The 26,186-nt window shown below is 46.9% G+C and overlaps 12 protein-coding genes across 14 annotated transcripts in view; 11 read left to right on the forward strand and 1 right to left on the reverse strand.

Annotated features, from left to right (window-relative positions):
* Positions 1 to 189: 189 nt before the first annotated feature.
* Positions 190 to 1,509, forward strand: LSM04_004208 (Protein kinase domain; the record flags this gene model as incomplete). Its single annotated transcript, XM_067330393.1, has 1 exon — positions 190 to 1,509. The coding sequence occupies one exon, from the start codon at positions 190 to 192 to the stop codon at positions 1,507 to 1,509; it is 1,320 nt and encodes a 439-aa protein (XP_067194548.1).
* Positions 1,510 to 3,750: 2,241 nt separating this feature from the next.
* Positions 3,751 to 3,972, forward strand: LSM04_002142 (uncharacterized protein; the record flags this gene model as incomplete). Its single annotated transcript, XM_067330394.1, has 1 exon — positions 3,751 to 3,972. The coding sequence occupies one exon, from the start codon at positions 3,751 to 3,753 to the stop codon at positions 3,970 to 3,972; it is 222 nt and encodes a 73-aa protein (XP_067194479.1).
* Positions 3,973 to 4,800: 828 nt separating this feature from the next.
* LSM04_009124 (uncharacterized protein) lies at positions 4,801 to 5,063 on the forward strand (the record flags this gene model as incomplete). Its single annotated transcript, XM_067330395.1, has 2 exons — positions 4,801 to 5,015; positions 5,057 to 5,063. 2 exons carry the CDS (start codon positions 4,801 to 4,803, stop codon positions 5,061 to 5,063), a joined length of 222 nt encoding a protein of 73 aa, XP_067194650.1.
* A 1-nt stretch (position 5,064) lies between these two features.
* On the forward strand, positions 5,065 to 6,063 carry LSM04_000139 (uncharacterized protein; the record flags this gene model as incomplete). Its single annotated transcript, XM_067330396.1, has 1 exon — positions 5,065 to 6,063. One exon carries the CDS (start codon positions 5,065 to 5,067, stop codon positions 6,061 to 6,063), a length of 999 nt encoding a protein of 332 aa, XP_067194448.1.
* Positions 6,064 to 7,277: 1,214 nt separating this feature from the next.
* On the forward strand, positions 7,278 to 7,958 carry LSM04_002646 (uncharacterized protein; the record flags this gene model as incomplete). The annotated part of the gene is made up of 1 exon (XM_067330397.1): positions 7,278 to 7,958. One exon carries the CDS (start codon positions 7,278 to 7,280, stop codon positions 7,956 to 7,958), a length of 681 nt encoding a protein of 226 aa, XP_067194491.1.
* Positions 7,959 to 8,847: 889 nt separating this feature from the next.
* On the reverse strand, positions 8,848 to 9,434 carry LSM04_006609 (uncharacterized protein; the record flags this gene model as incomplete). The annotated part of the gene is made up of 2 exons (XM_067330398.1): positions 8,848 to 9,238; positions 9,427 to 9,434. 2 exons carry the CDS (start codon positions 9,432 to 9,434, stop codon positions 8,848 to 8,850), a joined length of 399 nt encoding a protein of 132 aa, XP_067194593.1.
* Positions 9,435 to 11,935: 2,501 nt separating this feature from the next.
* Positions 11,936 to 12,465, forward strand: LSM04_007856 (uncharacterized protein; the record flags this gene model as incomplete). Its single annotated transcript, XM_067330399.1, has 2 exons — positions 11,936 to 12,242; positions 12,434 to 12,465. The coding sequence occupies 2 exons, from the start codon at positions 11,936 to 11,938 to the stop codon at positions 12,463 to 12,465; spliced, it is 339 nt and encodes a 112-aa protein (XP_067194619.1).
* Positions 12,466 to 13,425: 960 nt separating this feature from the next.
* On the forward strand, positions 13,426 to 14,589 carry LSM04_004671 (Glycosyl transferase; the record flags this gene model as incomplete). Its single annotated transcript, XM_067330400.1, has 1 exon — positions 13,426 to 14,589. The coding sequence occupies one exon, from the start codon at positions 13,426 to 13,428 to the stop codon at positions 14,587 to 14,589; it is 1,164 nt and encodes a 387-aa protein (XP_067194553.1).
* A 328-nt stretch (positions 14,590 to 14,917) lies between these two features.
* Positions 14,918 to 17,815, forward strand: LSM04_009755 (uncharacterized protein; the record flags this gene model as incomplete). Its single annotated transcript, XM_067330402.1, has 2 exons — positions 14,918 to 15,249; positions 15,748 to 17,815. The coding sequence occupies 2 exons, from the start codon at positions 14,918 to 14,920 to the stop codon at positions 17,813 to 17,815; spliced, it is 2,400 nt and encodes a 799-aa protein (XP_067194669.1).
* Positions 17,816 to 17,820: 5 nt separating this feature from the next.
* LSM04_007176 (uncharacterized protein) lies at positions 17,821 to 23,110 on the forward strand (the record flags this gene model as incomplete). Of its 3 annotated transcripts, none has more annotated exons than XM_067330404.1 (2): positions 17,821 to 22,863; positions 22,967 to 23,110. In XM_067330404.1, 2 exons carry the CDS (start codon positions 17,821 to 17,823, stop codon positions 23,108 to 23,110), a joined length of 5,187 nt encoding a protein of 1,728 aa, XP_067194603.1. The 3 variants fall into 3 exon arrangements, with proteins under 3 accessions (XP_067194603.1, XP_067194602.1, XP_067194604.1); XM_067330403.1 differs by lacking the exon at positions 22,967 to 23,110 and having other exon boundaries at positions 17,821 to 18,730; positions 18,777 to 18,781; XM_067330405.1 differs by having other exon boundaries at positions 19,387 to 22,863.
* A 467-nt stretch (positions 23,111 to 23,577) lies between these two features.
* Positions 23,578 to 24,723, forward strand: LSM04_009336 (uncharacterized protein; the record flags this gene model as incomplete). Its single annotated transcript, XM_067330406.1, has 1 exon — positions 23,578 to 24,723. One exon carries the CDS (start codon positions 23,578 to 23,580, stop codon positions 24,721 to 24,723), a length of 1,146 nt encoding a protein of 381 aa, XP_067194653.1.
* Positions 24,724 to 25,219: 496 nt separating this feature from the next.
* LSM04_006408 (uncharacterized protein) overlaps positions 25,220 to 26,186 on the forward strand; it is a gene marked incomplete at both ends in the record, with an annotated part of 1,230 nt that continues 263 nt past the window's right edge. Inside the window, one exon of the mRNA XM_067330407.1 lies at positions 25,220 to 26,186. This exon is cut by the window's right edge and continues 263 nt beyond it. Within this exon, the coding sequence (XP_067194582.1) occupies positions 25,220 to 26,186 (967 nt within the window).

Below are 26,186 nucleotides of genomic sequence, written 5' to 3' on the forward strand. Positions count from 1 at the left end.
AAGAGAGTGAAAGCAGGTCTCTTTCTACCCACACAGTGTGATTTCCCGTGCGTACGTCTGTGCGTCCGTGCGTGTGTCTATCTGTCTGAATCTGTGTGTATATTTCTGTGCGTCTACCCGTATCTATATATATATATATATATATATTATTTTATTTCTCTTATTGTCTGGGTGATAATACTTTGACTTATGGCCGATCCCAAACGAGCAGCCAACGCCAACGGCCTGCCGCAGCCTCCTGCTTCGGAAGACACTGGAAAAACCGATCCCCTCGATGGTATTCTTGGTACACGGCCTGATTGTAAGTATGTGAAAAAGAAACTTCTTGGTCAGGGCAGCTTTGGCAGTGCGTGGCGTGTGGAGGAATCGGAGACTGGGACCATTTACGCGGCTAAAGTTATGGATACAAACAATATGAGTGCGAAAGACCGTGGATTTGTAACAAATGAGGTCAAATGTCTCTCACGTTGCAATAATGCAAATATTATTCGACACCGCGTGTCTTATGAACGGGGAGGTATGCTTCTTATTATAATGGAGTACGCTGATGGTGGAGATCTTTACAAGCAGATAAAAGCCCGACAACAGTCGATGCGATACTTTAAAGAGCATGAAGTTTTATTTATATTTTTGCAGCTTTGTCTTGCCTTGGATCATATTCACATGAATAAGATGATGCACCGTGATTTAAAGACGGCTAATGTCTTATTAACCACGACAGGTCTTGTAAAGTTGGGTGATTTTGGTTTCTCGCGTCAGTACGAGGACTCCTTGTCAAACCCAGTTGGTTCTACTTTCTGCGGAACACCGTACTACCTAAGCCCGGAGTTGTGGCGACGTGCGCCGTACAGCAAGAAGAGTGAGATGTGGGCACTTGGTGTGGTTTTGTATGAAGTGATGGCACTCAAACGTCCCTTTGGTGGTCGTAACATGGATGAGCTCATCGATAACATCCTGCATGCCCGCCGTCCACCACTTCCCTCCACGTACAGTGAGGAGCTGCGGAATGTGTGCGATCAGCTGCTCTCGCTCGATCCCAAGTACCGCCCCTCCCTGCGGCAACTCTTCCAGCAGCCGTTCATCCGCAAAGGGCTGGAGACGCTGAAGCGGAGTGTGGAGAACCACAACCGCATCCCCCCCGAGGTCCAGGCGGAGATTGCCCGCAACGTGGACGAGGTGCTCGACTCGGAGCTGCAGGACTACGAGAGCGGCCGCGTGGTCCCCCGCACGGGAACCGTCCGCCGCCACACCGCCGACCGCGGCTGGCAGGACTGCGAGTTGACGCTCAACGAGGAGGGCGTCACCATGTGGGACAAGGAGACGGGGGCCGTGGAGACCGTTCCGCTCTCCGCCCTCACATCCGTCTGCCCCATTGACGCCACCATCGCCAACGAGAAGTTCGTCTTTGCGATGAAGAATCAGACGGGGAAGGCGTTTTGGTTCAAGGAGGAGAATGAGACGGCCTACGAGGAGTGGCTCACAGCACTGCAGAACGCCATGCCATTCTAATAATAAGTGAAAGAAAAAGGAGAAGAAAGATGAGGAGAGAGAGAGAGAAGAAAGGGTTGGGGATCATATATATAGCCCAAGAGGAGCACATTATGTATTTAATGACTTTCCTTCCCGCTACTCCCCTCACACTCCCTCTCTCGTTCTCTTTTTCTTTATATCTTTATTTATTTATTTTTCCCATTGCGTGTATAATGCACATCTGCAAAGCGAGAGAGATGAGGAGAGGGTGGGGAAGTGGAAAAAATAAAAGGGTGTCAGATTAGTTCAAGTTGCAATATCCTTACACCGCACAACATGTCAAGAAAGGATATATATTCTTATTACGGAAACGGTACACAAATAGAATCTTTGCTTAAGCAGCCACCAGCGAGGAAGAGGTTGCTACTTCTGAAGTTATGAAGAAAAAGGGTGAGAAAAGAAAAACACACACACAAACGAAGAAAAAGGACTGAAACAAGAAAAAAAAGCACAATACCGATTTGTACGACTCAGAAGAAAGAGAAATAGTAAAAAACGAAAAAAAGGGTCGTTAAAAATAAAAGAAAGGGGAGGGGGGAAACTCACTCTGTATAATTTGTATATATATATATATATATATATATATTCAAAGGATTGTAAGAGCCGTTTCTCTCTTTTTCTTTTCTCTTTCAGAGATTCTTATTTTATTGTTTTTCTTTCTTTTTCTAGTGTTTTTTTTTTTTTCACCCTTTCCTTTATTGTTTTCTTTTATAACTATTTCACGTTGATGCAGCGCCAGAGAGACTTGCAAAATCCTTTTTTTTAAGGAGAAAACCACTACTAAGGATCTTTTGCATTCAGACGTAGATTCGTAATGTGAGCATGCACCCTATCTATCTATTTCCACACACACATATATACGCACACATATACACATACACACGTACATACAAACACGCACGCTTTTTGTGATGCGTTTATATGTGTCTATATGTATATTTATCTGCGGAAAACTTTTTTTTCTGCTTTCATTTCTATTCTGCTTTTCTTTCTGTGTATGCACCAGTAGTGCCTTCTTATTGTCTTGTGGGTTTCTCAAGGTGAATGTCATCTTGTGAGGTTATGGGGCTTTCAGCTTTGCGATGAATGTCAATCGATATTAAAACCGAAAAAAAAGGAAATATAAAGAACGAAGAGCATAAATGAAAAAGAGAAAGGGAAAGAATAGAAACTGCCCGAGAGACGACAAAATATGAAAATTGTGAGGATTTGAAAAAAAAAAGGAAAGAAAGAAAGGACGAAAACTAAAGAGACGATAAAAGTCTAGTTCCCCTTTCTCCTGCAGAAACACACACACACACACAAAAGGAAAAAAATATAAATTATGAAGATTGCTGATGTGCTGGAAGTAAAACTGAGAAAAAAATGGCAAAACGCACACCTACACAAATAAAGAAAAGAAAGTCAGAGCACCATTATGTACACAGGAAGAAGGAAAAAGAAAATAAAAGAATGTGAGTCTCTCCCTTACTTGTTGTCCTTTTTTTTTTTGCTTCTCGTTTTTTTTATTATTTTTGTGTGAGCGAGAAAAAGAAATAAAGGAAGAGATGACATCGTTGGCAATTAGATAAATGCGTCAAATTCGCCTTTTTTTTCCCTTCCTTTTTTTTTTCTTTATCCTTCCCATGCTATGTACGTTTGATCCTTTTTCTTTGAGGGTTAAAAATGAATAAATTCTCCAGTTACGTTCTTCTTTCTTTTTTTTACTTCCCCTCTTTTCCCAAATTACTGCGCGCCACGTATTTTTCCTTGTTTTTATTGGCTTTTTTTTTGCTTCTGGAGGAAGCCAATTGGCATGATTTTGCCTTTTTGTGTGTTTGTATGTGTGTGTCTCTCTCCTTGTGCTTTTTTTTGCTATTTCACGTGTGATTCTTTCTTTGTACGTGTTTGTGTGCGTATTTCATATATATATATATATATATATATATATATATATATATATATATAGTTATATATGTATGAGCTTGTGTCGGTTTGTGGAGGTATCCAGGTCATCTGCGACGGTTCGAGCGTTGTGACTGTTGTTCGTTATATGGATTATCATGAAACAAATAAATGAGTGAGTTCTGATAATGTTTTCACTATTTCTTCTTTTGGCATGTAATTTACATCTCTTCTTTTTTTCTCGTTTTAGACTCATCTGTCTGACTGCTTTAGATTTTTCTTTAATAGTACTCATCATTAATAGCCAAAGAAACAGTAAAAGAAAAGGTTGGAGTGATGAATGTAGAGGCACTGTCCGTACGAGAGCGTCTATTAACACCAAATACGGCCGTGATGTCCTTTAAGACTATTCGCGTTCCCTCCGCTGATGATGATATTGTTGAGGAGGAGAAGAAAAAGAAGGAGATAACCGGGGCGTATGGGGTGGAACTAAATGCAGCGGAAGTAGACGCATTGATAGTACGAATTAAACGATTGATGAATGCATCGATGCCGTAAAGAGAGGTATACTACTTTTATTTTTACGTATATATTTTTATCTACATATACTTATCCATACGTGCTCTCTCTCTCCCTCTCCCTCTCTATCTATCTATCTGCATGTTACCGTGTGTACATGTGCACTGTCTTGTAATTAATATCATTTTGGTGTTTTTTTTCCCCTCTCCCTTTCTGTTATTACTATTATTATTATTATTATTATTATTATTATTATTATTATTATTATTATTATTATTATTATTATTATTATTATTATTATTATTATTATTATCGCTATTTCTGTTTTCTATTTTACTGTCCTGCATCTAGTGTCTGTGTTTCATGTTTTTTTTTTCTGGATTTATTTAGTTTCTGATTGTGCAACGAAGAGAGTGAGATAGATACAAGACCCAAGTATCTTTCTACTCGGCTGTGCATTTCTCAAATACACGATTTTCTCTTTCTCTCGCTGCGTAGGTTTTTAGTGCATAGGGCAGAAGAAGAATAAGAAGAAGAACAAAAGGAAAAAGAAAAATAAACTACAAAAAAGGTATATAATAATACACTCAAGAAGTTAAATCGATCTAAGGAAAGAAGGAGAACAAAAAAAGCGAATTAAGTGATTAGAGTTGCTTTTCTTAGAGTTTCAGTAATAGTTGGTGGTGGATACTTGTCAGTGTGCCTTCCTCTTCTTCAATATAGGTATACCGCCCCAAGCACGCATTATTAAATTATTATTTTTTATTTTGGTTTTATTCTTGCGAGCGCTTATTCCCATTCAACGCAACTCCACTGGTATAACGGATAGACAAAAAAGAAGAAAAAAAAAAACGAAAAAAAAAGAAAATGGGCTATATTGGTGAAATGTACGCCATGTTGCGTGTGAAATGGATGATGCGGCAGCAGCGATTACTCCTCCAACAACAAAAGGAAGCGGCGCAGTCCTGCAACAACGATGACACGAGTGAAGATCTTCACTTCTGCTACGATGTCCTGCAGTCCGTCTCACGCTCCTTCGCTCTTGTCATTCTGCAACTTCGACAGGAAGTGCGAGATGCGGTGTGTGTGTTTTATCTCGTATTGCGTGCACTGGACACCGTAGAGGATGACATGCGACTGCCGGTGGAGTTTAAATTACGCGAATTGCCGCACTTTCACGAACATCTGCGGGACTTCACGTGGTGTATGCATAATGTGGGCGAGGGGCAGGAGCGGGAGTTGCTGGAACACTTCCCACGTGTCTCGCGTGTTTTTGCCGGACTTTCAAAGTGCAGTCAAGATGTTATTATGGATATTTGTGCCCGCATGGCGAATGGCATGTGTGGGTTTCTCACAAAACGTGTGGAGTCGCGGGCGGATTATGATTTATATTGTCATTATGTGGCTGGACTTGTGGGACATGGACTAACACGATTGTTTGTGGCTGGTGGCTTTGAGGATGTACGGCTGTTGGAGGATTTGTCCATGGCGAATCATATGGGATTATTTCTGCAGAAGACAAACATTATTCGCGACTTTTACGAGGATATATGTGAAGATCCCCCGCGTATCTTCTGGCCACGCGAGATATGGGAACAATACACAGATGATTTACATCACTTTAAAGGCGAGGCGGCATTACAGTTGCATAAAGAAAAGGCACGTGAATGTTTAAATGCGATGGTGGCGGATGCCCTCGTGCATGTTCCACATGTGGTGGCGTACATGACATCTCTGCAGGAACCAACGATCTTTGCATTTTGTGCCATTCCACAAGTTATGGCGATGGCAACACTCGCAGAGGTGTTTAACAACCCGGCGGTGTTTTACAGTAAAGTGAAGATCACACGTGGGGCCACGTGCCACATTGTTGTGAATGCCACAACGCTGCCATCGGCACTGCGTTTGATGCGAATATACGCCCAACAACTCGCAGACCGCGCGGGGACGAATGATGTGTGTTATGATGAAATCACAGAACGTGTGCGGGAGGCGGTGCGTGTGATGGACGCACATCTGCAGTCGGACGACGATGGTGTTACCCGTTCACTCCTCACACGATACCCCGCCCTCGGCGGAAGACTCCTCTACTCACTCGTAGACAATATTATGGGGTATCTTGGTAAGTAGAGAAGAAAGAGAGAGAGAGATAAGTGTGTGGTGTGGTCTCTTTATTATTTCTCTCTATTTCACTCTCTGTGTGTGAGTGTGTATGGTAATAGAAAAAAGTAATAGAAAGAGTGGAAGAGAAAGGGGAAAGAGAGAGAAATAGGGTGGGTGGGTATCCATAAGATTAAGCGGATATATTTGATATGCTGAAAATAGCCTTGAGTGGCATGGGATAATATATATATATATATATATATATATATATATATAAACAATTGTTCTATAGGATTGGCATATGTAGTATCTCATGTCATATTTTACGTGAAAATTTGGCTTTTTTTGTGCATTTTGTACAAGAATAAAAGGGTGAAAAAAAAAAACAATGAGCTTAATAACCAAAAGAAGCCAGGGGAAAAAAGAAACGATAAGAGTAACATGGAAGTGACATGATAAGAATAAACAAAAAAAAAGAAAATATACAAGAAGAGAATAATAATTTATTCCATTTTGTCTATATGTGTTTTTTTTTTTTTTGTTTTGCTCTGCATACACTCATTTCTGTCAGATCCTGAACACATGATGTTTTGTCTCTGTAAAAGGCATGTGTATATGTGGATGGAATACGTTTCTTGAATGTCATTGGTTGATAAGCTATGCTTATCCGTGCTACTTTTTGTTTTCTTTTTTCCGTTGCTCGCTCCTTTTCTTTTTCTGCCTGTGTACGTTTGTGTATTTTCATTCTGCTGTTCGTTCTTTTTTTTTTTCAGATTTCGTATTAATAGCGATGCTTCATCTCTGTGCTGTTTTTCTTTCCCTCTTGTAAGTAAGACCATTTCCCTTCACCGATGTATATCTCTCTCTCTCTTTTTTATGCTATATATTTTCGTCAATATAGCGTAGATATTTATATAAATATTTTTATATGTTGTTCATTCAGAGGTTTACTATGTGCTTCTACTTCATTTCTCTCTGGTGTGTGACTATCTTGTATGTGTATGTTTTTTTGTTTTGTTTTTTTTTTTTTTTTCCTTCTGTGACGACAATCTTATCATTTGTTTTTTCTTTCGTTTTCGAATTCCATTTCTTTCTCCTTTTATCTTCTTTTGTTTTTCTCGCCCTTTCTCTTACCTCCACACCTATTCCTTATATATATATATATATATATATATATATATATATATATATATATATATATATATATATATATGTAATGGACTGCAGTTGTGTTATTTACCATGAACTCTCTAGGCGGTCAGTTTCAATGCGTAATTCTTCTCATTAGCGGCAATAACACAGAGACGCCCACAACGTCCACTTCGCAGTCTGTGGCCGTAGTGCTGCCAACAACATTCACACAATCCCCCACGCCTCTCTGCGAGACGATCGCTATTTACATTCGTAATTTCTGTGCATTACACAATATCTCCTGTGTTGATTGGGGCCACGACACAACAGCCCTCCTCACGGCCTGTTCACAGTGTACAGATACACAAACACATGTCTCTCTGCTGCGCTGCGAAGATGTGACGGTGGCGAAAGTGCGGGAAGTGTTGTTAGCGCGGCGCAGACCCGCCGTGTTATTAGTGCAGTTCGCATGTGATACCGCCGTGGAGTGCAACCGGGATGAAATGCAGTACAACGCAGTGAATAGTCCTCTTCATGGTACAGTTGTTGTGAATCCGAATGATGATAGACGGCGTTTCGGTTGGCTCCGGCCTGTGCAGAGTTGTCTTGCAGAGATGCCGTTGTGCGGTACAGTTGTGTGTATGACAGTTATTCTACAATCAGCAGTTGACATTCTGCGTGTACGTGCGGCCACACCAGTGCCGAACTGGACAAGTGCTGCAGTAACAATAGATGGACTGCTGCGGGAAGTGGGATACAAAGTGGGATGCCTACCCAAGTATGGATCGTAACTTTAATCACACATCTAATATATATATATATATATATATTACTATTACTATTACTAGTGGTGTGATTACCGCAGAGTGTACGGCTTGGTGTGGGGCTTAGTGCTGTTCGTTACGGTTGGTGTGTGGTATGTGTGGAAAATATGGATGAGGTGAGTTAAAACGTACAAGACCTCCTCTTTCTTTCCATTCCATTACATCAATAAAAACATTACTACTATCGTTTAACTATATTAATAAAAGGACACGAGATAAGAAAGGAAACTTTTCTTGGTGTATGCAGCACTCAACTGTTTTTTTTTTTTTGCTTTTCTTTCCTTTTGTTTTCTTACCTTATTTCTTATAAAGATACCAAAAAGAAAGAAAAGGATGAGGAGCTGATTCCGTGTAGGCTACGTATTGTTGACAGGAACACAAATAGATTAGAATGTATCATAAACTGACGTCTTACACTGGATCCGTGTTCCTCATGTTAAATAATAATAATAATAATAATAATAATAATAATAATAATAATGACAAGAACGGACAAACACAGTGGAGTGAGGACAATGGAATTTGCAGACTGTGATGCAAAACCGGTGCTGCTGATGGATATGTTTGGGAATGGGACGACGTACATGCCGGGTGTACGTTATTTTCCTAGGCGTAAGTACATCAAATTTGTCTGTTAACAGTCCCAGCATATTATTCTCCTGTGAGTACTCTGGTATCTGTGCTTTGTCTATCTAATTGTAACTTGTTGCTATTGTTTTTATTCTGTGTATTTGTGTGTGACTGTGTGACTGTGTGTGCATCACTGCATCCCTTGTGTACACCCCTCTCTTTGCTGTGTTGCCGCTGCACCCCTGGAGTGTCTCCCACCACACCTGCAACGGTACTGCACGGCATCTCACTCACTAACCACCGTGCAGCCACCACACGTACTTCCACTGTGTGTGCAGCCCAATACACCCACATCTCTCTCTTCACCCCTCACCCGTAGTGACACAGAGTGAGCATGGCACGCAAGGCACCACGCAGAACCGTCATTCTCGGTGCACTCCTGTTGCTTCTGCTGGTTGTAGTGTTCGCTGTTAATTACTACTACGCTGCTGATGCAGTTACCCGATCGAGGGACTTCCAATCCAATGTACCGTTGGCCGACAATACCAACACCAGCAGTAGCAGGATCACCCACAGTCCAGATGCCACAGCTGACAATGAGGCTCTGCGCTACATCCCACAAACTACACTGCAGACATGGAGTGAGCGTGACTACCTCATTGTGTTTGGCATCCCATCTGTGGACATTGCTTCAAGGCGGAGTCGCCGTAGTCTGCAGCGGAGTACGTGCTGGCAGTTCCCTGGTGTGGCACGGGGGGCGAATAACTTCACTGGAGACATGTTGGTGCTGTATGTGCTTGCACGGCACCCATCCCACGGCTACAGGTATTCTGCTGCACTGCTGAAGGAAGTGGAGGCGTATCACGATGTCATTACACTGCCGATGAATGAGGGGCGTCCAAGTACAAAAAACTTGGAGTATAGCAGCAGCAGTTGGGGCTTGGAGGCTCAGATTGCTTTGAGTCGCAAAGTCTTCCTCTGGTTTGATCTTGCACTGCGCCTGTTTCCGAGAATCAGGTACATTACAAAGGCTGACGATGACGTATTCGTGCGTGTGCCACAGTTTCTATCTGATTTGAGGTTGCTTCCTGTCAGAGGGATATATTGGGGACGAGCGTTTCCTGCTCTTGTTCGTCGAGGCAATGTATCGGTGAAGTTTCGTTATACTTCTGGTATGTGCTACACCCTGTCAAGGGACGTGGCCAAACACTTTGTCTCATACGAACCGTTGAGGCGTTTAGTGCATCTCCCATACAGCAAGGAACGTGAGAAGGAATTTATAACACTAAATATGAGTGCGGAGGATCTAATGGTGGCCCGCATACTACGAGTTGACTATCCGTACACTTCATTGATATTTGTGGCTGAGTATCCGTGTCGATTCCCAATTATCTATAATGGTAGTGTACGGTTCATGGATACAAGAAAATTTGTTGTGGTGCATGACCATGGAGAGGATGAGTATGCGCTGCTGATGGATATGTTTGGGAATGGTACGACGTACAGGCCCAGAGCACGAAGATTTCGAAAGCGTAAGTATATAATATTTTTTTGTTAACAGTCCCAGCATATTATTCTCCTGTGTGTGCTCTGGTATCTGTGCTTTGTCTATCTAATTGTAACTTGTTGCTATTGTTTTTATTCTGTGTATTTGTGTGTGACTGTGTGACTGTGTGTGCATCACTGCATCCCTTGTGTACACCCCTCTCTTTGCTGTGTTGCCGCTGCACCCCTGGAGTGTCTCCCACCACACCTGCAACGGTACTGCACGGCATCTCACTCACTAACCACCGTGCAGCCACCACACGTACTTCCACTGTGTGTGCAGCCCAATACACCCACATCTCTCTCTTCACCCCTCACCCGTAGTGACACAGAGTGAGCATGGCACGCAAGGCACCACGCAGAACCGTCATTCTCGGTGCACTCCTGTTGCTTCTGCTGGTTGTAGTGTTCGCTGTTAATTACTACTACGCTGCTGATGCAGTTACCCGATCGAGGGACTTCCAATCCAATGTACCGTTGGCCGACAATACCAACACCAGCAGCAGCAGGAATACCCACAGTCCAGATGCCGCAATGGACAATGAGGCTCTGCGCTACATCCCACACACTACACTGCAGACATGGAGTGAGCGTGACTACCTCATTGTGTTTGGCATCCCATCTGTGGACATTGCTTCAAGGTGGAGTCGCCGTAGTCTGCAGCGGAGTACGTGCTGGCAGTTCCCTGGTGTGGCACGGGGGGCGAATAACTTCACTGGAGACATGTTGGTGCTGTATGTGCTTGCACGGCACCCATCCCACGGCTACAGGTATTCTGCTGCACTGCTGAAGGAAGTGGAGGCGTATCACGATGTCATTACACTGCCGATGAATGAGGGGCGTCCAAGTACAAAAAACTTGGAGTATAGCAGCAGCAGTTGGGGCTTGGAGGCTCAGATTGCTTTGAGTCGCAAAGTCTTCCTCTGGTTTGATCTTGCACTGCGCCTGTTTCCGAGAATCAGGTACATTACAAAGGCTGACGATGACGTATTCGTGCGTGTGCCACAGTTTCTATCTGATTTGAGGTTGCTTCCTGTCAGAGGGGTATATTGGGGAATGCCGATTTGGGCTTCTGTTCGTCGAGGCAATGTATCGGTGAAGTCTCGTTATTTTTCTGGTATGTGCTACACCCTGTCAAGGGACGTGGCCAAACACTTTGTCTCTTACGAACCGTTGAGGCGTTTAGTGCATCTCCCATACAGCAAGGAACGTGAGAAGGATTTTGTGTCACTAAATATGAGTTTTGAGGATGTTATGGTTGGCCGTATACTGCTTGTGGAATCTCGGTACACCCCATTGTTTTTCGTGGCTGAGTATCCGTGTCGATTCCCAATTATCCATAATGGTAGTGTAAGTTCGATGGAGAGTGCAATGTTTGTTGTGGTGCATCAACAGGGAGAGGATGAGTATGCGCTGCTGATGGATATGTTTGGGAATGGGACGACGTACATGCCGGGTGTACGTTATTTTCCTAGGCGTAAGTACATCAAATTTGTCTGTTAACAGTCCCAGCATATTATTCTCCTGTGAGTACTCTGGTATCTGTGCTTTGTCTATCTAATTGTAACTTGTTGCTATTGTTTTTATTCTGTGTATTTGTGTGTGACTGTGTGACTGTGTGTGCATCACTGCATCCCTTGTGTACACCCCTCTCTTTGGTGTGTTGCCGCTGCACCCCTGGAGTGTCTCCCACCACACCTGCAACGGTACTGCACGGCATCTCACTCACTAACCACCGTGCAGCCACCACACGTACTTCCACTGTGTGTGCAGCCCAATACACCCACATCTCTCTCTTCACCCCTCACCCGTAGTGACACAGAGTGAGCATGGCACGCAAGGCACCACGAAGAACCGTCATTCTCGGTGCACTCCTGTTGCTTCTGCTGGTTGTAGTGTTCGCTGTTAATTACTACTACGCTGCTGATGCAGTTACCCGATCGAGGGACTTCCAATCCAATGTACCGTTGGCCGACAATACCAACACCAGCAGTAGCAGGATCACCCACAGTCCAGATGCCACAGCTGACAATGAGGCTCTGCGCTACATCCCACACACTACACTGCAGACATGGAGTGAGCGTGACTACCTCATTGTGTTTGGCATCCCATCTGTGGACATTGCTTCAAGGTGGAGTCGCCGTAGTCTGCAGCGGAGTACGTGCTGGCAGTTCCCTGGTGTGGCACGGAGGGCGAATAACTTCACTGGAGACATGTTGGTGCTGTATGTGCTTGCACGGCACCCATCCCACGGCTACAGGTATTCTGCTGCACTGCTGAAGGAAGTGGAGGCGTATCACGATGTCATTACACTGCCGATGAATGAGGGGCGTCCAAGTACAAAAAACTTGGAGTATAGCAGCAGCAGTTGGGGCTTGGAGGCTCAGATTGCTTTGAGTCGCAAAGTCTTCCTCTGGTTTGATCTTGCACTGCGCCTGTTTCCGAGAATCAGGTACATTACAAAGGCTGACGATGACGTATTCGTGCGTGTGCCACAGTTTCTGTCTGATTTGAGGTTGCTTCCTGTCAGAGGGGTATATTGGGGAATGCCGATTTGGGCTTCTGTTCGTCGAGGCAATGTATCGGTGAAGTTTCGTTATTTTTCTGGTATGTGCTACACCCTGTCAAGGGACGTGGCCAAACACTTTGTCTCATACGAACCGTTGAGGCGTTTAGTGCATCTCCCATACAGCAAGGAACGTGAGAAGGATTTTGTGTCACTAAATATGAGTTTTGAGGATGTTATGGTTGGCCGTATACTGCTTGTGGAATCTCGGTACACCCCATTGTTTTTCGTGGCTGAGTATCCGTGTCGATTCCCAATTATCCATAATGGTAGTGTAAGTTCGATGGAGAGTGCAATGTTTGTTGTGGTGCATCAACAGGGAGAGGATGAGTATGCGCTGCTGATGGATATGTTTGGGAATGGGACGACGTACATGCCGGGTGTACGTTATTTTCCTAGGCGTAAGTACATCAAATTTGTCTGTTAACAGTCCCAGCATATTATTCTCCTGTGAGTACTCTGGTATCTGTGCTTTGTCTATCTAATTGTAACTTGTTGCTATTGTTTTTATTCTGTGTGTTTGTGTGTGACTGTGTGACTGTGTGTGCATCACTGCATCCCTTGTGTACACCCCTCTCTTTGGTGTGTTGCCGCTGCACCCCTGGAGTGTCTCCCACCACACCTGCAACGGTACTGCACGGCATCTCACTCACTAACCACCGTGCAGCCACCACACGTACTTCCACTGTGTGTGCAGCCCAATACACCCACATCTCTCTCTTCACCCCTCACCCGTAGTGACACAGAGTGAGCATGGCACGCAAGGCACCACGAAGAACCGTCATTCTCGGTGCACTCCTGTTGCTTCTGCTGGTTGTAGTGTTCGCTGTTAATTACTACTACGCTGCTGATGCAGTTACCCGATCGAGGGACTTCCAATCCAATGTACCGTTGGCCGACAATACCAACACCAGCAGTAGCAGGATCACCCACAGTCCAGATGCCACAGCTGACAATGAGGCTCTGCGCTACATCCCACACACTACACTGCAGACATGGAGTGAGCGTGACTACCTCATTGTGTTTGGCATCCCATCTGTGGACATTGCTTCAAGGCGGAGTCGCCGTAGTCTGCAGCGGAGTACGTGCTGGCAGTTCCCTGGTGTGGCACGGAGGGCGAATAACTTCACTGGAGACATGTTGGTGCTGTATGTGCTTGCACGGCACCCATCCCACGGCTACAGGTATTCTGCTGCACTGCTGAAGGAAGTGGAGGCGTATCACGATGTCATTACACTGCCGATGAATGAGGGGCGTCCAAGTACAAAAAACTTGGAGTATAGCAGCAGCAGTTGGGGCTTGGAGGCTCAGATTGCTTTGAGTCGCAAAGTCTTCCTCTGGTTTGATCTTGCACTGCGCCTGTTTCCGAGAATCAGGTACATTACAAAGGCTGACGATGACGTATTCGTGCGTGTGCCACAGTTTCTATCTGATTTGAGGTTGCTTCCTCTCAGAGGGATATATTGGGGACGAGCGTTTCCTGCTCTTGTTCGTCGAGGCAATGTATCGGTGAAGTTTCGTTACACTTCTGGTATGTGCTACACCCTGTCAAGGGACGTGGCCAAACACTTTGTCTCTTACGAACCGTTGAGGCGTTTAGTGCATCTCCCATACAGCAAGGAACGTGAGAAGGATTTTGTGTCACTAAATATGAGTTTTGAGGATGTTATGGTTGGCCGTATACTGCTTGTGGAATCTCGGTACACCCCATTGTTTTTCGTGGCTGAGTATCCGTGTCGATTCCCAATTATCCATAATGGTAGTGTAAGTTCGATGGAGAGTGCAATGTTTGTTGTGGTGCATCAACAGGGAGAGGATGAGTATGCGCTGCTGATGGATATGTTTGGGAATGGGACGACGTACATGCCGGGTGTACGTTATTTTCCTAGGCGTAAGTACATCAAATTTGTCTGTTAACAGTCCCAGCATATTATTCTCCTGTGAGTACTCTGGTATCTGTGCTTTGTCTATCTAATTGTAACTTGTTGCTATTGTTTTTATTCTGTGTGTTTGTGTGTGACTGTGTGACTGTGTGTGCATCACTGCATCCCTTGTGTACACCCCTCTCTTTGCTGTGTTGCCGCTGCACCCCCCTGGAGTGTCTCCCACCACACCTGCAACGGTACTGCACGGCATCTCACTCACTAACCACCGTGCAGCCACCACACGTACTTCCACTGTGTGTGCGGCCCAATACACCCACATCTCTCTCTTCACCCCTCACCCGTAGTGACACAGAGTGAGCATGGCACGCAAGGCACCACGAAGAACCGTCATTCTCGGTGCACTCCTGTTGCTTCTGCTGGTTGTAGTGTTCGCTGTTAATTACTACTACGCTGCTGATGCAGTTACCCGATCGAGGGACTTCCAATCCAATGTACCGTTGGCCGACAATACCAACACCAGCAGTAGCAGGAATACCCACAGTCCAGATGCCACAGCTGACAATGAGGCTCTGCGCTACATCCCACACACTACACTGCAGACGTGGAGTAAGCGTGACTACCTCATTGTGTTTGGCATCCCATCTGTGGACATTGCTTCAAGGTGGAGTCGCCGTAGTCTGCAGCGGAGTACGTGCTGGCAGTTCCCTGGTGTGGCACGGGGGGCGAATAACTTCACTGGAGACATGTTGGTGCTGTATGTGCTTGCACGGCACCCATCCCACGGCTACAGGTATTCTGCTGCACTGCTGAAGGAAGTGGAGGCGTATCACGATGTCATTACACTGCCGATGAATGAGGGGCCCACCAAAAAAAGCATCTCTGGAAAGGGTTTTGGGGTACCGAGGCTGAGATTGGTAAAAGCCGCAAGACGTATTTGTGGTTCCCACCGCCTTTCCCGTCCTTTAAAAAAGGGGGGGGGAATATTTTCTTTAGTTCTCTTCCCATTTAGTCCCCCACCAACCCATGCTGACGTTTTCTTTTTCAAGGTGCTTTGTGTGTAATGAATGTGAGTGTGAACAAAGGTGTCTCTTTATGTTCTTTTACTCTTTCTCTCTCTTTCTCTCTCCATTCCTTTGGTTGGTTCAGGTAGAGGTAGAACTTACTGACGTTATCCTATTCACTTGCAAAGGGTAATGATGCGGAAAGTGTGCGTTAGCGGGGTCGCTAGTACCCCTGTGGACGACAGCAGCATTGGTAGCGGCGGTTCACCTGGCAGCTTCGTGGACTGCAGCATTGTTACCCCGGATGAGAGCGCAATATGCCACTTGAGTGGGCGGCTCCCGTCGCCCCCTCCGCAGAAGCACATGGCGGTATTTGATCGTAGCGGGGTGGGGGAGAGTGGGATGGAGCGGCGACTAAGTGAAGGGAATGCGGGGGACGGTGTGCGACGGCGGCCGGACCCCCACACCCTTCACACCCCACAAGAGACCTGCAGCGGCAACACGAGTATGGTCAGCAGCAACGGGGGTGGTGGCACCGCAGGGGAGCCCTCCGCGTGGCTGCCGCACGTTTCGCACATCTCAGAGCTGCTCGACCGGCGCCCGTTCACGGAGGAGGAGGTGCTGCGCGAGCTGGAGGCGCTGCGCCTGCGCTCACAGAGCACATCTGCCCCCTTTAACCGCCACGTCCTCCCCATTCTGGCGCGGTATGTTCTGCGCGACAAGTGGGGCCTCGCGGCAGAGCCGTACGCCGCCCGTCTTGTAACCCCCGACGGCACGCCGGTTGAGTCCTTCGTGCCGGCGATCCAACGCCTGCGGGAGGAGCGCCGGGCACGGCGGGTGCAGCAGCGTGACCGGCCAGCGCATCACTACACCATCACACCCGCCACACCGCCACAGCAGCGGCCCATCACACCGCCCGCGGGTATTGGTGCGCGGAGGCGGGAAGTGTCGGTGGGGACGCTGGTCGGCCCGACAATTCAGTCAGCAGCGCCGGCATCGCATCACATACAGCGCCGCGAAGGCATCCGCCCCCACGACCCGCTGGACGTCTCCCACACCACAAGAACGCTGGACAGCACAGTCAACCTCAGCGACAGCCTTCAAGATGGATTGCAGCAGCAGCCGTGCAGCAACAAAGCGACTGTGGGCAGACACTCCTGCACACTGCAGTCACAGAAGCCACCTGCAAATCATTTGCCCCGAGTGACGCAGCCTTCACGACTAGTCACGCCTGCCACTGCTACGGATAGAAAACAGGGCCACCCACAGACCGCGGGAGTTCAGTGTGCTCCACACGGCTCGACCATTAAACTTACTCCAATATCCCAGCACCTGCCAGAAAAAAAGAAGACCTTTCAGGAAGAACTGGAGGAACATTTGCTGCTGGGAACCCCAGGGAACAACTCAGAAGCGTCAACACGAAACAATGACTCAACCATGGAGTCGAACACATCAGTCGTAACTGCAGAAACAACAATGACATACAAACCAACTGCCAAAGAAAAGACGCCCTCACAAACTCCCACACAGGCCCCACATCTACAACAGTTAACCGACAAAAACTTTGAAGAAGGTGACCACGCCAAACTTCAAAATTCTCCTGACAAACCCAATAGCCGTTCCCTACATGGGAATTCCACATTTGGTGGCTATGGCATGAACAGCATGATGAACGGCACTGCGTCTGCAGTAGAGGACAACAGCAGTGCCATGGCAGGGAATTCTACATTTGGTGGCTATGGCATGAACAGCATGATGAACGGCACTGCGTCTGCAGTAGAGAACAAGGGCAGTGCCATGGCAGGGAATTCCACATTTGGTGGCTATGGCATGAACAGCATGATGAACGGCACTGCGTCTGCAGTAGAGGACAACAGCAGTGCCATGGCAGGGAACTCCACAGGTGGCTATGGCATGAACAGCATGATGAACGGCACTGCGTCTGCAGTAGAGGACAACAGCAGTGCCATGGCAGGGAATTCTACATTTGGTGGCTATGGCATGAACAGCATGATGAACGGCACTGCGTCTGCAGTAGAGGACAAAGAGTGCCATGGCAGGGAATTCCACATTTGGTGGCTATGGCACGAACAGCATGATGAACGGCATGCGTCTGCAGTAGAGGACAACAGCAGTGCCATGGCAGGGAATTCTACATTTGGTGGCTATGGCACGAACAGCATGATGAACGGCACTGCGTCTGCAGTAGAGGACAACAGCAGTGCCATGGCAGGGAATTTGGTGGCTATGGCATGAACAGCATGATGAACGGCACTGCGTCTGCAGTAGAGAACAAGAGCAGTGCCATGGCAGGGAATTCCACATTTGGTGGCTATGGCATGAACAGCATGATGAACGGCACTGCGTCTGCAGTAGAGGACAAGAGCAGTGCCATGGCAGGGAACTCCACATTTGGTGGCTATGGCATGAACAGCATGATGAACGGCACTGCGTCTGCAGTAGAGGACAACAGCAGTGCCATGGCAGGGAATTCCACATTTGGTGGCTATGGCATGAACAGCATGATGAACGGCACTGCGTCTGCAGTAGAGGACAACAGCAGTGCCATGGCAGGGAATTCTACATTTGGTGGCTATGGCATGAACAGCATGATGAACGGCACTGCGTCTGCAGTAGAGGACAACAGCAGTGCCATGGCAGGGAACTCCACATTTGGTGGCTATGGCATGAACAGCATGATGAACGGCACTGCGTCTGCAGTAGAGGACAACAGCAGTGCCATGGCAGGGAATTCTACATTTGGTGGCTATGGCATGAACAGCATGATGAACGGCACTGCGTCTGCAGTAGAGGACAACAGCAGTGCCATGGCAGGGAATTCCACATTTGGTGGCTATGGCATGAACAGCATGATGAACGGCACTGCGTCTGCAGTAGAGGACAACAGCAGTGCCATGGCAGGGAATTCTACATTTGGTGGCTATGGCATGAACAGCATGATGAACGGCACTGCGTCTGCAGTAGAGGACAACAGCAGTGCCATGGCAGGGAATTCCACATTTGGTGGCTATGGCATGAACAGCATGATGAACGGCACTGCGTCTGCAGTAGAGGACAACAGCAGTGCCATGGCAGGGAATTCCACATTTGGTGGCTATGGCATGAACAGCATGATGAACGGCACTGCGTCTGCAGTAGAGAACAAGAGCAGTGCCATGGCAGGGAATTCCACATTTGGTGGCTATGGCATGAACAGCATGATGAACGGCACTGCGTCTGCAGTAGAGGACAACAGCAGTGCCATGGCAGGGAATTCCACATTTGGTGGCTATGGCACGAACAGCATGATGAACGGCACTGCGTCTGCAGTAGAGAACAAGAGCAGTGCCATGGCAGGGAATTCTACATTTGGTGGCTATGGCACGAACAGCATGATGAACGGCACTGCGTCTGCAGTAGAGAACAAGAGCAGTGCCATGGCAGGGAATTCTACATTTGGTGGCTATGGCATGAACAGCATGATGAACGGCACTGCGTCTGCAGTAGAGGACAACAGCAGTGCCATGGCAGGGAATTCCACATTTGGTGGCTATGGCACGAACAGCATGATGAACGGCACTGCGTCTGCAGTAGAGGACAACAGCAGTGCCATGGCAGGGAATTCTACATTTGGTGGCTATGGCACGAACAGCATGATGAACGGCACTGCGTCTGCAGTAGAGAACAACAGCAGTGCCATGGCAGGGAATTCTACATTTGGTGGCTATGGCATGAACAGCATGATGAACGGCACTGCGTCTGCAGTAGAGGACAACAGCAGTGCCATGGCAGGGAATTCCACATTTGGTGGCTATGGCACGAACAGCATGATGAACGGCACTGCGTCTGCAGTAGAGGACAACAGCAGTGCCATGGCAGGGAACTCCACATTTGGTGGCTATGGCATGAACAGCATGATGAACGGCACTGCGTCTGCAGTAGAGAACAACAGCAGTGCCATGGCAGGGAATTCTACATTTGGTGGCTATGGCACGAACAGCATGATGAACGGCACTGCGTCTGCAGTAGAGAACAAGAGCAGTGCCATGGCAGGGAATTCCACATTTGGTGGCTATGGCATGAACAGCATGATGAACGGCACTGCGTCTGCAGTAGAGGACAACAGCAGTGCCATGGCAGGGAACTCCACAGGTGGCTATGGCATGAACAGCATGATGAACGGCACTGCGTCTGCAGTAGAGGACAACAGCAGTGCCATGGCAGGGAATTCCACATTTGGTGGCTATGGCATGAACAGCATGATGAACGGCACTGCGTCTGCAGTAGAGGACAACAGCAGTGCCATGGCAGGGAATTCTACATTTGGTGGCTATGGCATGAACAGCATGATGAACGGCACTGCGTCTGCAGTAGAGGACAACAGCAGTGCCATGGCAGGGAATTCCACATTTGGTGGCTATGGCATGAACAGCATGATGAACGGCACTGCGTCTGCAGTAGAGGACAACAGCAGTGCCATGGCAGGGAACTCCACAGGTGGCTATGGCATGAACAGCATGATGAACGGCACTGCGTCTGCAGTAGAGAACAAGAGCAGTGCCATGGCAGGGAATTCTACATTTGGTGGCTATGGCATGAACAGCATGATGAACGGCACTGCGTCTGCAGTAGAGAACAACAGCAGTGCCATGGCAGGGAATTCTACATTTGGTGGCTATGGCACGAACAGCATGATGAACGGCACTGCGTCTGCAGTAGAGGACAACAGCAGTGCCATGGCAGGGAATTCCACATTTGGTGGCTATGGCACGAACAGCATGATGAACGGCACTGCGTCTGCAGTAGAGGACAACAGCAGTGCCATGGCAGGGAATTCTACATTTGGTGGCTATGGCATGAACAGCATGATGAACGGCACTGCGTCTGCAGTAGAGGACAACAGCAGTGCCATGGCAGGGAATTCTACATTTGGTGGCTATGGCACGAACAGCATGATGAACGGCACTGCGTCTGCAGTAGAGGACAAGAGCAGTGCCATGGCAGGGAACTCCACAGGTGGCTATGGCATGAACAGCATGATGAACGGCACTGCGTCTGCAGTAGAGGACAACAGCAGTGCCATGGCAGGGAACTCCACAGGTGGCTATGGCATGAACAGCATGATGAACGGCACTGCGTCTGCAGTAGAGGACAACAGCAGTGCCATGGCAGGGAATTCCACATTTGGTGGCTATGGCATGAACAGCATGATGAACGGCACTGCGTCTGCAGTAGAGGACAACAGCAGTGCCATGGCAGGGAATTCTACATTTGGTGGCTATGGCATGAACAGCATGATGAACGGCACTGCGTCTGCAGTAGAGGACAACAGCAGTGCCATGGCAGGGAACTCCACAGGTGGCTATGGCATGAACAGCATGATGAACGGCACTGCGTCTGCAGTAGAGGACAACAGCAGTGCCATGGCAGGGAATTCCACAGGTGGCTATGGCATGAACAGCATGATGAACGGCACTGCGTCTGCAGTAGAGGACAACAGCAGTGCCATGGCAGGGAACTCCACAGGTGGCTATGGCATGAACAGCATGATGAACGGCACTGCGTCTGCAGTAGAGAACAAGAGCAGTGCCATGGCAGGGAATTCTACATTTGGTGGCTATGGCATGAACAGCATGATGAACGGCACTGCGTCTGCAGTAGAGGACAACAGCAGTGCCATGGCAGGGAATTCCACAGGTGGCTATGGCATGAACAGCATGATGAACGGCACTGCGTCTGCAGTAGAGAACAACAGCAGTGCCATGGCAGGGAATTCTACATTTGGTGGCTATGGCACGAACAGCATGATGAACGGCACTGCGTCTGCAGTAGAGAACAAGAGCAGTGCCATGGCAGGGAATTCTACATTTGGTGGCTATGGCACGAACAGCATGATGAACGGCACTGCGTCTGCAGTAGAGGACAACAGCAGTGCCATGGCAGGGAATTCCACAGGTGGCTATGGCATGAACAGCATGATGAACGGCACTGCGTCTGCAGTAGAGAACAAGAGCAGTGCCATGGCAGGGAATTCTACATTTGGTGGCTATGGCATGAACAGCATGATGAACGGCACTGCGTCTGCAGTAGAGGACAACAGCAGTGCCATGGCAGGGAATTCCACAGGTGGCTATGGCATGAACAGCATGATGAACGGCACTGCGTCTGCAGTAGAGAACAAGAGCAGTGCCATGGCAGGGAATTCTACATTTGGTGGCTATGGCACGAACAGCATGATGAACGGCACTGCGTCTGCAGTAGAGGACAACAGCAGTGCCATGGCAGGGAACTCCACATTTGGTGGCTATGGCATGAACAGCATGATGAACGGCACTGCGTCTGCAGTAGAGGACAACAGCAGTGCCATGGCAGGGAATTCCACATTTGGTGGCTATGGCATGAACAGCATGATGAACGGCACTGCGTCTGCAGTAGAGAACAAGAGCAGTGCCATGGCAGGGAATTCTACATTTGGTGGCTATGGCACGAACAGCATGATGAACGGCACTGCGTCTGCAGTAGAGGACAACAGCAGTGCCATGGCAGGGAATTCCACATTTGGTGGCTATGGCATGAACAGCATGATGAACGGCACTGCGTCTGCAGTAGAGGACAACAGCAGTGCCATGGCAGGGAATTCTACATTTGGTGGCTATGGCACGAACAGCATGATGAACGGCACTGCGTCTGCAGTAGAGGACAACAGCAGTACAGTGCCACAGAACTCCACATTTGGTGGCTATGGCATGAACAGCATGATGAACGGCACTGCGTCTGCAGTAGAGGACAACAGCAGTGCCATGGCAGGGAATTCTACATTTGGTGGCTATGGCATGAACAGCATGATGAACGGCACTGCGTCTGCAGTAGAGGACAACAGCAGTGCTATGGCAGGGAATTCCACAGGCGGTGTTAGTGCTGCTGAGGAGACATTTTTTGACGCATCAATTATACATGCAAGGCACGTGAAGCTCTCAGATTTGCTCTCAGCCAGTCGTGCTGGTCTGCCTAGCTCTCTTGAACCTTCTGTAGATAGGGTTACTAGATTATCTATTCTACAACAGTTGGACGATTCAACTGGTAGGCGTGAATTAACTGCTTCGTTTGTTAATTGTTCTGGTGTTGGTCCCTCTACCCCACCACCACGTAATGGGCGGGGTTGTACTCCTTGCCGTGTGGTATTACAAGGAGACCGTGAGGGTGTTGTGACTGGTACTGCGGAATTTGCTAGAGAGTGTAGACAGCGGGCTCGATCACCTTTTATTGTTGATGGTGTTCCTTTTGTGGAGTCACCGGATGTGTCGGTTGGTGATCATATGTTGTGAAGAATCCGTTAAATGATAAATAATTAAGATGGCGATATTCCGTCTGGTTAATGCTTGGGTTCGGCGTGGTTTGATGTGGCAGCGGGAGGAGCAATGCGCTCAGCTGCGGGAGGAGGCGCGAAGGTCTAACGCTGCCTTCCTACCGGTAGCTGCTCTCAATGGTGGTGGTGGTCGTTGGCAACCGCCACCAAATGTCACTGTGGGCAACCGTAGACGATTTTTTTAATGTGTGTGCCCTATGTAGGCAGTGGTATTTCTGCGTTACTTGCAGTTTCTGTGTGGTACTTTACTGCTCGGTTTCTCTCTGCTAATTTTAGATATATTCCTTATCACTCTGCGAGGTGCTGGGTGAGCAAATGTTGTGTGTGTTTTGACTCTTTGTTTTATTGTACCTCCCTATTTATTTCGCTCTCTGAGATAATTTTCTTTCAGCTTCCTCTCTAACACGGGGGTGCCTACTGTCGGCTGCACCCATTTTTTTTTTTCCTCTCTCGCCACTGGCCTGGTTCAGTGACTGCGCTAGATTGACAGATAGATCTTTATTATTTCTTTGTTTCAGTATGTCCTGTTGCATAGTTGTGGCTAATATTTCCTTTTTTTTTTTTTTTTTGTGATATTGGGTACGTTCTTCAGCATGGTGTTCGTGTATTGTTGCTTTCTTTTCTTTCTACTGCTAAATAGGCCAAAGTGTGCATGAAGGTTCCAGTGCCATGTGTGAAAGGAAAGAGTATTTTCTATGCTATTATTCACTTTTTCTCACTTTTCATAATGGTACAAGTGTTCCTCCTGGATTATGTGGTTGTTTTTTCTTCCTACAGTGAGGCAGGGCACCATTCCCACAGGTCGTTGCCGCCATTCACGCTGAACAATGTCCCTGAGGAATTGCGCTACATCCCACACACTACACTGCAGACATGGAGTGAGCGTGACTACCTCATTGTGTTTGGCATCCCATCTGTGGACATTGCTTCAAGGCGGAGTCGCCGTAGTCTGCAGCGGAGTACGTGCTGGCAGTTCCCTGGTGTGGCACGGAGGGCGAATAACTTCACTGGAGACATGTTGGTGCTGTATGTGCTTGCACGGCACCCATCCCACGGCTACAGGTATTCTGCTGCACTGCTGAAGGAAGTGGAGGCGTATCACGATGTCATTACACTGCCGATGAATGAGGGACGGTCCACCACCAAGAAAAGCATCTCTGGAAAGGGTTATTGGGGTACCGAGGCTGAGATTGGTATGAGCCGCAAGACGTATCTGTGGTTCCAGCTAGCACTGCGCTTCTTTCCCGTCGTTGCTTACATTGCAAAGGGGGATGATGACGTATTCGTGCGTGTGCCACAGTTTCTATCTGATCTGCGCAGCGTTCCGCGCCGTGGGCTCTATATGGGAGGGTACTATGGTGTGTGGCGCGGCAAAAGAGCAAAGCCACCGAACGTATACTTTATCATTGGGTACTGCATGACGCTGGCGAGGGATGTGGCGGAGCAGCTTGTGACCTTTAAGCCTGTACACCGCCTTGTACATCTGCCGTACAGTAAAAAACGGAAGGCGGAGTTTATGGCCCTTAATATGGAGCACGAGGATATAATGGTTGGACGTGTGCTGCTTCATGAGATACAGTATGAGCTCCTTCATCTTGTTAAAGTTGATTATTGTCGTTTTAGCAATATCCGAAACGATAGTGGACACTCTTTGGTTACGTCTACTTCTATTGTTATTCATCATCTGGAAGAAAGTGACTACGGTGATTTGATGAGACAGTTTGGTAAAATCACATCTCCTGTTCCGTTGAAGTTGAAAATAGAAAGTCATAACATTTCTTTGATTTCGTGTGTATGAATTGTTTTTTGATAATTTCTTTTGTGTTTTCCTGGTAATTGTGGTAGTTCTCTTTATCCTACAAAGATACTCTTTTTATTAATTTTTTTTTCTTTTATTTGGTGTTGTGGTTGAGAAATAAGCGTATTGGTCCATTTTTTTTTTTAGGTTACTGTGATGAGTTTTGTGGTCATATGAAGCTTATGTTATTTGAACTAGTCGACTTCACACCCTTTGCTAATTCTTCTTTTTTCCTTTTGCATTTATCTGTTTAGTTCGTTCTCATTGTCCCTTCTTTTGTAGTAATAATCTTTTCATTTTTGTTATTGTTATTTTTTTTTTGTTCTTGCTTTGCTTTATATTTCTCACATTGACGAATATATACCGTTATTTCCTTTTCTTTTCTTTTCTATTGCTATTTATCTATCTATTTCTCTCTGCTTGTTTGTGTTGGTATTATAGCCATTATTGTTGGTAAGTAAGTGGAGAGAAAGAAAGAGAAAGAAGAAAGGAGGTGATGCCGTGGTCATATCGGCCATCCAGCGGGATTGTAATGGGGCCGCAGCAGAAATTGGCCAACATTCCCTGCGGCCTCAGAGAGCTGTCGAGGCGAAGAAATAATAATAACACTATTGCGAGACAGGGATCCACCTTTGCAATATCCAGGATGGGTTACTATCGAATGCATATACTCGATAGTGAGATGGATGATCTGAGTCAGGAGCAGGAGGAAGAGGAGGAAGAGGAAGTGAAGGAAAAAGAAAAAGAAAATGAATGGAAAGAAAAGGAACAACAACAACGCCAAGAACAACAACAACAACACAAACGGAATTTCGACAACTATACTCTTCCATCTTTTGGTATTACTTTACCTACAAACTTGATGTCACGTAATGGACATGAGAAAGGTGAAGTAAATAGGAGAACCAGACGTTTAGGAACACCAGATCAGGAAAGCTTTAGGCATTCAGGAGTAAAATATGAAAAGAATGTGAATGTATTTCGGAAAGAAATGGAGGGAGGCGTACAGTGTGGAGATGCGAAACTTTCTTCTCAGCTTAATCTCATGAAATCGTCTTATCAGCCTGGTTCCCTTGGCCCATATAATTTCCTGCCCTTGTTACCAAACCAGAAAATCAAAAATAGTAATCGTGATAAATCAGATCAGGAAAAATCAAATGGAGTACGAAAGAGTATGGATTCATTTCTTAAGCTGGAGGAATCACGTTGTATTCCTTTATCCTTCTTCTTTAACCCCTCAGGACATTCTTCGAATGGTATAAATTCAATCTATGGTACCAAAGAACCATCTGTATATAATGGAAAATCGAGAATGGGTTTTGGTTTACCAGAAAATATGGACCCTTCATCTTACGATGAGGGAAGTCACATAAACATTGGTGAGTCTTTGAAACAGCTGGATGATTCGCCTGAAGGGACTTCACAATTTACTGGGCGACAACCCGTACCTTTGCCATTTTCAG

The sequence above is a fragment of the Trypanosoma melophagium genome, assembly GCF_022059095.1.
Source record: "Trypanosoma melophagium isolate St. Kilda chromosome Unknown ctg11segment0, whole genome shotgun sequence".
NCBI classification, from domain to species: domain Eukaryota; phylum Euglenozoa; class Kinetoplastea; order Trypanosomatida; family Trypanosomatidae; genus Trypanosoma; species Trypanosoma melophagium.